The sequence below is a fragment of the Numida meleagris genome, chromosome 5 (assembly GCF_002078875.1).
Source record: "Numida meleagris isolate 19003 breed g44 Domestic line chromosome 5, NumMel1.0, whole genome shotgun sequence".
NCBI lineage: Eukaryota > Metazoa > Chordata > Aves > Galliformes > Numididae > Numida > Numida meleagris.
The window spans coordinates 53,866,204-53,878,339 of record NC_034413.1 but is presented as its reverse complement, the minus strand read 5'-3'; the positions used below and the strand labels follow the sequence as shown (position 1 = coordinate 53,878,339).

Genomic DNA, 12,136 nt, shown 5'->3' with positions numbered 1-12,136 from the left:
CCTCCCCAGAAATCCACGCAGTGGGAAAGCATATTCATGTGGTCTGGCTGTTACCATAGATCATATTCTTTTCTTTCCAGATGGAATTTGCTAGATTGCACGGCTTTCTGCCTAGCTTCATTTATTAGTGTGTAGACTGTAAATGAAAATTCAGGTTGATTTCTTTATTTATAGAAAGTAGTGTAATTCAGCTCTTCCGTAGAAGCTGACAGAAGCATGGAAGCACCTTTATTCCAGCATTCAGTACTTCTGCCAGTAACCAGCCACATCATGAATTCCATAGTTGAGTGTAAAAAAATTGCAGTAAATTTGTTATGTAGTCGATGCTGATATTTACAGACGAAGATTCAAAGACATTTGCTAGCTTGTGTGATCTATGGGCACAAATACCTTGTAGTTCCTCATGAAGCACACACACACACACAGATATGTTTAACCTTCCGTTTTTTCTTTCCTTTGATGTTCACCATAGTTTTATGTCTCATCTCATTTGTGGCTGGCTGTTTTACATAGTAAAAGTGCTGCTTCCCAAATATAGGCAAGATCCAGTTGAAATCCAGATAGCATCAATGCTACTCCATCAGAAACTGGACACATCCCAGGATGACTGAGACGCCTCCTTTGCTAGGAGCAGGGTATTTTAATACGCGCTTTCCTGTGTGTCAGAGCAATAAGCAAAGAACGTTCTGATTAATGGAATATTTTCTTTCATTCTAAATTGAAAGAGAATGTCATGATATCGGAATTATCCATCTTCCAAGCTCTATTAACATTTTGGTTTTATTAAAAGCAAAAGTTTTGTTTTGAAACTGGCATATGTGAAAAATCAGTACAGTACAGCAGGTCTTAATATTATGCAAAATTGGCATAACCCTGTCAAGTATTCCTAATATAATAGCCTTCTGTCCCTAGTAGAAGCTCCTGTACGTACTTTTGACAGGCTCTGCTGGTAAGGAATGTCCTTAAACATGTAAGTTTAAACATGTCTACTGTAGCAGAATTTCCTCTAATTCTTCTGTGTGCATCCTACACCTGTCTGCAATACCTGGAAGTGAATGTGGTTCTCTATCTGTTTTATGCTTGTAACTCAGCAAATCTGCAGCACGTCTAAAGAAGTGCATGGTATTTACCATGCCTTTAGCTGCTTGTCACTATTTATAAAAGTAATATTATTTCAATGTTTTACAGAACACAAAATGTTTTTTATGAATGTGTTAGTGGGGCATATCATCTGTAAGTTAGTTACAAGAATATATTTTCCTATATACTTTTTTCCTCATATAGCTAGCTCATCCTATTTTTTTTTAATTAATATAAAAGTTTGAGGTTTTCACACTTCTGATGACTAACATTTTGCTACTTAATAACTGGAGAATGAATGAACTGTGTTTTAACTGTGACAATAAACCGAACCAATTAGAAAACCGAGGCTGAAGGCCAGGTGCTCCCAGTCTCTAGAGACAGTGCATTTTTAGATTAGCAACATACATCATGTTGTTCTTACAGCTTTTATGGAACGGTTCCAAGTCTTTTAGAAATGGTCACGCACTTTTTAAATCATTTTCCTGCTTGAGTTCTGGCAACTTGGTCTCTCATTTGCGCTTACCCAGTTGTTGCCTCTGAACTGCAAAGCAGTAAGTTATTATCTACTTTCTTGACAACTTCTTTCTTGTTTGTCATTTTGCAGTAAATCAACTGAATCAGACTGCTGGTTCATCTTAAAAATCAAGGAGGGTCTCTTACTCTGTATCTCTTACTTTTCTCTAAAGACTCACCACTGTTAGCAGTGAGAAGCGATAGATCAGTATCTCTCAAAGGAGTTAAAAGTGTCATTAAAATTTGGCATTTATTTTTAGATAAACCCTTTTAATATGAAACTGCATGTTTGTATAAGAAAAACTCAGCAAGAGTGTGAGGGGAATCAGAATATAATTTTACATGGACAGATAGTGGTAGGTCCAAAGGAGAATAGTTTTAACATTAAAGAAGGGAGATAGAGGTTAGATGTTAGGGGGAAATTCTTGACTCAGAGGGTGATGAGGCGCTGGGTCTGGTTGTCTGGCCTGGATGGGACCCTGGGCACCCTGATCGTGTGTGGCAACCCTGCCCATGGCAGGAGATTGGAAGGGGCTGTAAAGATCACCCAGTTCCATTCTGTGCTTCTATGATTCTAGAAAAGACCTGATTTTATGATAATATAAATTTCTGAATGTCTGAAATGCTAAACATACTGCCTTTGTAGTTTACCACAAATTTCACACGTTAAAGTATAAAAGATAGAAATCTCTTCTACAAATGTGATCTAGTGCTTTAAAGATGGCTAGTAAATCTGTGCTGGAGCTTTGCATTCCAGTGGTGCATAGAGGTCTCAGAGGTGTTGGGCTGCTGTTCTCCTGACTGCTGTCACACGCAGTGTCTGTTTTGTGTGCTGGGGTTTGAGGAAGTGCCGGTTCGTGGGATCAGTCTCTCTGAGGTGGCAGTGTAAAAGAAATTCATTTTTCTGGGATTTGTTTGCTTCCGTAGTAAAAAGGATAAAACTTTAAAAAAAAAAAAAAAAAAAAAAGGTATAGGAAAACAATTGTCCTGGACAATAACTTCTGTTCTAAAGTAGACAGTCTAGTAAAGTAGTGCTCATGATTGCAGCAGTTTGTAATGGCTTCATGGTTTGCATATATGGTAATTTTCTCAAATCTTACCACCTAATTTAGACTACAGTTCTCTGAATGGTAGTGGGTAGTGTGTATGTAGTGTGTACATGTTAAGGTAGTTGGAACTACTCAAGTGACAAATTTGCTATATGATTGCAAGTTATCATTAATGTAAACATTACTGTAATCTGTATCTGTTCCAGCTTCTTCGATCCTGAAGAGAGAGAAGCGGAAGAGAACAAAAAATGTCCATTTTAACTGTGTTACTGTGTATTACTTCACGAGAAGGCAAGGCTTCACCAGTGTTCCCAGCCAAGGGGGAAGCACGCTGGGAATGTCCACTCGCCACAACAGTGTGCGCCAGTACACGCTTGGAGAGTTCGCGATGGAGCAGGAGAGGCTTCACCGGGAGATGCTACGAGAGCACCTAAGAGAGGAAAAACTCAATTCTCTAAAATTAAAGGTAAAACTCATTAACTTGGAGCCTTGCCTTACGTAGTTTCATGAGCAGAGTCAGAGCTGTATGGGCCCAGTGTGCAACTCTTAATCTTTCAACTCTAATTTCAGTGAAAGCAATTGCATTCTTCTTTATTTTATTTTGCTGAAGATATAATTTTTTTGATATTATGAAGTCCTGATGCCGCTCTTCCTAATGTGTACCTCGAAGTGCTTTAGAGGGATGTGGTTACTTACTTCTGTTTTCTACAGAGAAGATGACAAAGGCAGAGAGACACTGGAACTTAGTCTGAAATTAGAGTCTGGAACTGCCTCAGAGCCCTGGCATACTGCCCTATTTAGACAAAGGAATGATAGCATCTTAAGTACAGAAAGCAAAACACCTTATTTTCTTTGCCAATTTGACTAAATTTGGCAAAAAGTAGGGAACAGCAATACTGAAAATGTTTTTAATGTACCAATTTATACAGTCATGCATCTTTAATATTTCACCAGAAGTTGTCTGTTAAGGAATAAACATCAGACAAATTAACTTGCTTTATCAGTTTAGCTTGACTGTAGTTTTGAAGCTGTCTTTTTATTTTAGCGGAGTAGAGGAAGAAAACTGTGTGTGAGAAGAGAAGGGGATTGCATTTTTTTCAAGCATCCCTTCTGCTTCTTTCAAACTGGTAGCAAAATCTCAGCTTTTGTTATTTTGTTTAGCGAATGAAAAACTTCCAGTATGATGGCGTATGTTACCTGTATTTCAAGTTTGTTTTCACATGAATTCTGTAATTAAAAGTGAACAATGTTGAGAACTGTGGCTCAGCTGCTGTGCTCCACAGCTCCTACTTCTGTCTGTGATACTGCAGTGCTTTGTCAGATGCTACTACATACGTGCAAAGAAAACCAGCACCCTCAAATCTTTCTCCATTTGCCCCCTAGAATGAATAGTGTTCATATGCTCTGTGTCTGAATACCTGAAGAAGTGCATATGACCCTTAGTGCTACAATTATTTTCTCAGTCTTTTTATTTGAATAGCAAAACAAACAGATTCTTACATAATTGATAACATTTGAATTGTTCTAATGAAAAAAACCTACAAACATAAATCCACTCAGGACAGAGGCAAATAAAAGACATTTTGACAGGCTGGAAACAAAAGGCTGGAGTTAATGATTTATTGCTATTTAGAGATTATACCTCTAGACATCATGGGATTTTCAGAGCATCAAGTGGGAATTGAGCTGTGACTCTGAGTAGATCCCTTGGCTGACTTCCAGGAAGAGCTGTTGTCCTGTTCACTTGATTTCTAAATGAACGCAGGAAGGAAAGGCTGTAGATTTCTAAGGTGATGATGTCAGCAATCTAATGATCAGTCAGTGGTTGGATCTCAAGTACAGCACATCTGCACAGAAAAATGAAGAAAATAAGAAACTGAAGAAAGGCAAAGTTTGTTCCGATTGTTCGGCCTGATTGAAGGACTGACTGAAAATGATTATGCAAAGAGAAAGTAGTGTTTTCTGTGTTTTGTTTTGTTTTTAAATTTCAGCTTCCCCGATTAATTTTTTCCATTGGATTAAAATACGCAAGGTAGAATACATTCTCTCTTGTACAACTTGTTTAAAGAAAGAAAAAAGAAAGAAATACGAATATTATGGAATTGAGGCTTCACAATGTTAGGTACTATTTACTATTTTTACTTGCTAAAAGTGAGGAGCCAAATAAGAATTCTCTTTTAATTAAAGACTTTACAGTCATCTTGAAGTCACTGAAGTCATCTAACAGCAGCACTTTGGTGTAAGCGCTGCTGACAGTGGCATAAACAAACGCTGTTAGCAGCAGAGTGTGAAAATTTTAATGGCAATCTGGGCATAAAAGCCATCTTGTCAAGATGAAAGGTACAGGGTAGGCTTTACTTAAATGTGTTGTCATTTGCTGAAATGTTATGAGTAAACACAACAGGTTAGCTGCAATACTCCTTACTGCTTATTCATAAAGTCTCTTCAGATCAAGATATTTTCAAATGATTTGCATGACCCTGAGTGATGTTAAGGCTCCTGAGCCTGCAGGCCAATCGATAAATCAGCACAGATTGTTCTTATTCTGAAAACAAGACAAATGCAAATGGAAAAGGATGTGGATTTGTCTTTTGTAAATAATGTTCTAGCCCTTTTTCCATCGGATGTTAGGGGATGTGCCTGAAAAGTGTTGTTGAGGAATGGTAAAACGTTAGGTAGCCGCTATGAAAAACCTCGGCTATGTCACAATTTTCTATAAGCTAGGTAATGTTAGGAAATCTAAATGTGGTTGTGGTGGTGCATGTGAAAGCATATATGCTTGACTATTCCAAGAAAAGAAACTCGCAGTACACTAACTGCATTATACATATATGACTTAACTGAATTCAAGTTGATCACAGAACAATCAATAATTGGTAAATTAGTTTTAGTATTAAGGCAGAACGCTCAGTTGTCCAGTCCTGGCTACGAGCTTGCAGAAATCTTTAGCTTACTTGATTCATGTAGCTGGACAATACAAATGGAAGCCAGCAGTGGTATAATACAAAATTATAATAGTTTCGTTTTTCTAGAGTGAACTACAGGAGAAACGGAAAATATATTTTCTGTGTTGGTGTCTGTTGTGTGAAATTGCAAGGAATAACTTTCAGCTAGGGCAGGCAAAGGTATCTAACAAGAATTTTTTCACCTTTTACGCAGCTGAAGTGATGTTCACACAAACTCTTCATGTGTTCTTCAGCCTGAGCCATATCCCATTGTTATTAATTAATTTTTAGCTTTATGAGACAAATGTTACCCATCTGCATATCAAGTTTAATTCAGATAAGACGTATTATGACAATAAGAAAACATAATGCTGTCGTGAGGTTTTGAAGTGAAAAATATATTTGATGGTTCTTGGTAATTTTCCCTCTGTTGTTAACCAATTAATTGTTCGAGAAATGTTCGAAGCTTTCAGTTTTGTTAATTCACTTGTTCTTTGCGTGACAAAATGGAGAAAAAAAATCAGAGAATACAAGGGAGTCATCCAGCAAAGGAGTGAAAAGGAGCTGAGGTGCTTTGAAATTACAAATTGCAGCTTAATCTCACTTGATGCCTACACATGTGACTTCGCAGTCTGCAGGATGCATACAGCACCTGACTAGAATTCACTCCTTAATGCTCGATCGCTACTTAGCAAAGCAGTTAAGCTTTGCAGGAGGAGGAGAAATATGTGACAGGTTGGGCATGGTTCTGTAGGTGCCTTTTGTAAGCTGAGCGGTTAAAGTATTTACATCACCAGTAAGAGCCCATAGTCATGACAAAAAGAATTACCAAAGCAGGAATTAGAATTCTTCCTCTTCCCTAGTTTCAAATTTAAATTATGACAAACAATTAAATAATGGTGATCTGCTTAAGGACTTGTTTGAACCATGTATATTTAAAACTGGAGGAATTAGAGGTAAGCCATTCTTCTATTAAGTGGAAAAAGAAGACCAAAGCAACATAAATACAGGATATTTAGTTGTATCTAGGTAACAAAAAATGAAGAATAAAAATGATTAAGGCTGCCATCTGGATTTGATGTTTAGCCTGAGTTGCACGTACTGTGGGAAATGCTCACCTGCTGCCTTCAGACAGCTGATGCAAGATGCTCTGAATTGCTCTATGGATTTACATGTTTCTCACTGCAAAGAACACAGAAGACAACTTCTCATGCTGTTTATCCTACCTTGTTGAACTAATATGTTGAAGTACCTCATGTAGGGTGCCTGGCCACTGTAAACAAGGTGATTAATGGGAAACAGAGTGAGAAACAATATAAAGATAGTTTGAGAGGACATTTTCAACATGCCTGTTGAGATGAACGTATATGCATGTAAAACTAGTTGATGTTTGTTATAGGGATAACAGACACCGTAAAGAAAATTAAATGTGAACTAAAATGAAGGCACTAAGTGCTGAAGGCTGCACTTATGGAAAAAGAGAAAGAATATACTGCAAAGAGAAAGAAACAATAATGCCTATAAATGTAGAACACTCCTGCTGAATTGCTAAGAAGAGATGATTACTGACCTAGGGAGAGATTTTCCTTGTGTACCATGCACACATTACATGCACTGTGTAAGCACAGCAGTCAGAATACTGAGGCTCCTCCCATTTGAGGGGGATGAATATCACTTTTACCCTGACAGTACAAATTGGAAATAATGAGTGCTTTCTTCTGTGATTGGCTTATACAGCTATTACAAACACAAAACTGCAATTACAAAAAAAAAAAAAAAAAAGTAGGCAGTCAGTAGGAGTTCACCATTGAGTAATTCAATTATGCTATAAAATGACAGTTAGAATCCAAAAGACTATGTAATATAAACAGGAAATTAAAAATGCTAACACAGTTGAGAACATAATAAAAAGAAGCAGCAAGAGTGGTATAGGTAAGATTCAGGACTGCTTTGTTAGACATAAGAAGCATATAGCTAGATGGTGCAATTTTTTCATTTCTTTACGTACAGCTTTCCGCATTCAAAATTTATTATGCATATGTATATACACTAGTACATATACCTGCATCACAACTCTGTGTAACTCTAGTTTAAGCACTTTGTTAATTGTTCCGTGTAACAGATGACAAAGAACGGTACAGTAGAATCTGAAGAGGCTAATACCTTGACACTGGATGACATTTCTGACGATGATATTGATCTGGACAACACTGAAGTAGATGAGTATTTCTTTCTACAACCTCTGCCAACAAAAAAGCGAAGGGCGCTGCTACGAGCTTCTGGAGTGAAGAAGATTGACGTGGAAGAAAAGCATGAGCTGCGGGCCATCCGGCTGTCCAGGGAGGATTGCGGCTGCGACTGCCGAGTGTTTTGTGATCCAGAGACTTGCACTTGCAGTCTTGCAGGCATAAAGTGTCAGGTAAATGTCTATATTATTGTCATTATTTAACTAGCAAGGGAAGGTGTTGGGGGGGGGGGGGCGGGGAGTGTGCATGTTCTTTTTTGTTAAGGTGGTAAGTACGGAAAGATTATTAAGAAAGTACATGAATTATTAAACAATAACACCTGCCGATCTAAAACTAGCTTAAGGCTCAGATGTAAGAGTATGTAGCGCACAATACAAATGATCTCCTTAAACACCTTTATTTTATGATCGGTTTAGGCATTATACACTGTTCAGTATATATATATATATATATTTATGTTCATACATAAATGTTTTCCTCCTCGTGTTCCCCTTTGGCCTTTATCTAAACATGCAAATGGAAACAGAAGAATCAGTAGGCTGCAGATTTCACAAGGGTATGTAGCTTTTGTTTTAGAGACAATTCACATACTGTCCAAATGTGAATTATAGTCCACACTCGATAAGAAGTAATAACTCAAACTGCAGTACTGTCCTTTCTTTAACATGCATGATACTTAACATGCAAGCATGAAAAACTGCATGTAGGCAACAAAACATAGCAGGTAGTTTTTCTCTCAGCAGATTTAATGGTATCGCCTACTGTACGTGTAGCTGTAAATGTCCCAAAACAGGAATTCCCTGAAAAATGTTTCTGCTAATTACCATGAATAGCTGTTATGCAGCTGAGTTGATTTCTTTCTAAACGCATTTCTCTTCATCATTTCTTAAATCCCAGCTAAATTTTCTCTGCTATTCTAAATAATATATTCCTTTGTTGCTCCTGTTTTCATCTTCACATTTGGAGAAGATGTACTAGATTGTTTCATACGGCTTTCTTCTGCATCACATTTGATGTTTAGGTATTATAGTGTAGCTAAAAATTATAGACCTTAAGCTGTCTAATAGAACTACTTTTATGTACTTCAGATGGATATTATTAGACATATGGATATCTGACACGGATTAGTCTTACAAGCACTTCTCAAGTGAATCCCACTTCACTTCTGTGTATCTTTAGGCCGTCTGGGTTCTGGCATATGACCAGGTTTATGCTCAGTATTGTTAATCTGTATTTTCTTTTTTAAAAGGTGGATCGTATGTCTTTTCCGTGTGGTTGCACTAAAGAAGGGTGTAGCAATACAGCAGGTAGAATTGAATTTAATCCTATCCGAGTACGGACTCACTTTTTGCACACAATAATGAAACTTGAATTGGAGAAAAACAGAGAACAACAAGTTCCATCACTAAATGGCTGCCACAGTGAGATAAGTGCACACACTAGTTCTATGAGTCCAGGATCCCATCCGGTTGAATATTCAATTGCAGAAAATTTTGAGATTGAAACTGAACCTCAGGCTGCAGTTATGCATTCTCAGTCAGCCGAGGACTTGGACTGCCCTGGGGAAGAGGAGGAAGAGGAAGATGGGAGTAGCTTTTGTAGTGGAGTTACAGATTCTAGCACTCAGAGTTTAGCCCCTAGTGAATCAGATGATGATGAAGAGGAAGAGGAAGATGAGGAAGATGATGAGGAAGAAAAAGCAGATGACTTTGTAGAAAGTATGGGCTCCCATGCTGACATGGTGCCTCTTCCTTCTGTCCTTTGCTACTCTGATGGAACTGCTGTGCATGAAAACCATTCTAAAAATGCCTCATACTATACTAACTCTTCAAATCTGTATTACCAAATAGAGAACCATGTTGCTGGCACTGCTAACCAGATTGGTGAGACTTACTCAGAAAGGGATGCTGTCAAGAATGGTAGTCTTTCTCTGGTGCCTTACAGCATGACTTCAGAACAATTTGTTGACTACACACGGCAATCAGAGGAAACTTTTAGCAGCTCTCACTACCCTTCTGCAAACCCCTCAGTGATTGTTTGCTGCTCATCTTCTGAAGGTGACAGCAGTGCTCCATGTAACAGTTTATACACTGAGCATAGGCCAAGTCACCCTCAAGTGGAATTTCACTCATTCTTGAAAGGTCCTTCTCAAGATGGATTTGTTTCAGCTTTGAATGGTGAGAGTCATGTACAAGAGCACCCTGCTGAGAATTCACTAGTCCTCTCAGAAAAGAGTAGACTTCATGAAGAGCGCATCAAATCACCAGTGGTAGAAACAGTACCTGTTTAATATTAAAATTATTCTAAAGACTGACTTCCTGTAATAAAATGCACTCAAATTGGATTTCCTAGAATCTTACTTTTTTTTTTTTTTAAGAGATAGACAACACTTGGGCTATAGTCAATGTTCCAGACACATTTTCAAGCTACATTGCCAGTGGCACTGCACAGAATCAGTTCATGTAAAGATTAAAAAAAAAAAAAGCAAACCAACATCAGATCGTCTTTTGATGAAAGTAAAACGCGTAAGTAAAAAAACCACTCCTCACATATTTCAAAGTAGCCTACCTGTCAAATATGTGAAACCTGCCAAGCTATCTGAATCAAAGCTTCATGTTTTTGATTGTCGGGCCTGTGCAAGATTGTTAAAAATGATAGTTTGAAATAATCACGTTTAAAGTCCTAATGTTCAACATATTTGAAAAAAAGGTAACTTTAATGTAAAAGTAATTACTGTACAAAAAAGTTTTAATTGTTCTGTACCTGTATGTATTTTATTTATGGTAGTTTAGTATTCACATTTCGATAAAAATGAACAGCATGTTCATTTGAACAGAAGCTCCATAGCTAGTGAGAAAGAGCATGACCAATTTTCATCTGGAGTACCATGTATTTTTTAAATACCATTTCTGATAAATTAACTTACTTAAAATGCATTTTTAGAGTACTATTTTCTCTTTTTACTGTTCTTGACCAACAGAAGAGTCAGAAAGGGGGCATGTATATCTTTTAGAAAAGTGAAAGGTAGACAATCCTCCATCAAAATTAAAATCAGTGGTATTTCCAGAACTAGCACCCCTTCCCAAAGAAAAATGATCTTGTATATAATGGCAAAGCAGTAACTTAAGCTTGCACAGCACCTTTTAGCCCAACAAACATTCAGATACTTACTTATGCACTTTAGTGCCATTTTGCAGTAGTGTTTCAACTGCAGAAACTGTGAACTATTTTGGAGAACCGCCATAGCTCCAGACTCTGAGGTGTATGTAAGATCTTAAAATCCATCGTAGCAAAACTTGGATGTTTTCCCAAGCCAGTATTTGAATAAGTTAGTCAGTAAATAGTAAAAAAACAAACAAACAAAAAAAAAAACAAACACCACAGAAAAACCCCCCACAAAAACCCCCCATAACAACAAAAAAACAACTGACAAACAAAAGTGTCTTGTTGATCACAGTTTAAATGAAGCATGGAAAATAATGTGGAAGTGTCTAGATTTTCCTATTTAGCAGTTTTTATGAAATACAAAAGTTTTTGTGGACTGCAGACTGTCACTTGAGTCACTTGATCTAATTAAGAATCAGTATAGTCAATGACAAAACATAGCTTCAGAGATCTTACATCTGCTAAAGTCTGCAAGCAGAATAGCACATACACCATATGGATATCTTTGTACTCCATTTATTTTAAAATTAAATGGAAATTAAAATGCCTGCTGTATTACAGCCTTTAGTTTATGAGCAGGCATTGCTTTCTTCAAGAAAAGGAAGCGTACTAGCCTACTTTTCTGTACACAGGTAATTCTCTACAGACTTACTTTGATTTCAGAAGCTATTTTAATTTTGTTTTCTAATAATGAAATATTATTATACATCGAGTATAGTTGCAGTGAAGACCTCTTTTGTTTGCCAAAATAAGGGTCAGCATCTTATTTTTCATCTGTCAAATCCCAATGGTTAGCTGTATGCATGTAAACAGGGAGTAAACTTCAGCTCTGTGACAGTGACTCTTCTGGTTAGAAGCTCTTTACACCACATACGTATAGTACTCCAGTAGAAAAAATTCCAGATTTAAAATGTGCTTTCTAAAAAATGATCTTCATTATTTTAGTGAGATCTGTGCATCTCATTTACTGAGATCAGCGATTTCTGATTTTCTATGCTAAATTAGCAAAATATTTTTACTCCACATAGTAGCTAACTGGAAATGTTTTTTTATTTGTTTCCACAAGTTCTACACATTGTTTTATCTTTCACAAATTGCATCAGAAAGTCCTAGTTCTCCTGGGACCGGATTCCAT

General features: G+C 37.2%; 2 protein-coding genes across 21 annotated transcripts in view; one reads left to right on the top strand and one right to left on the bottom strand.

The window, feature by feature from the left end:
* Positions 1–11,238, top strand: part of CSRNP3 (cysteine and serine rich nuclear protein 3) — a 91,645-nt gene extending 80,407 nt beyond the window's left edge. For 8 of the 9 annotated variants that reach the window (XM_021400276.1, XM_021400278.1, XM_021400277.1 and 5 more), the window contains 3 exons: positions 2,852–3,111; positions 7,713–8,009; positions 9,086–10,126. In XM_021400276.1, the coding sequence (XP_021255951.1) occupies positions 2,852–3,111; positions 7,713–8,009; positions 9,086–10,126 (1,598 nt within the window). Of the gene's footprint in view, positions 1–2,851; positions 3,112–7,712; positions 8,010–9,085 lie in introns of all 9 variants that reach the window. The other variant, XM_021400279.1, reaches the window with a different exon arrangement.
* Positions 4,092–12,136, bottom strand: part of GALNT3 (polypeptide N-acetylgalactosaminyltransferase 3) — a 44,554-nt gene continuing 36,509 nt past the window's right edge. For all 12 annotated transcript variants that reach the window (XR_002439808.1, XR_002439810.1, XR_002439809.1 and 9 more), the window contains one exon: positions 4,092–4,492. The gene's annotated coding sequence lies outside the window, so the exon portion shown is untranslated. The remainder of the gene's footprint in view (positions 4,493–12,136) is intronic.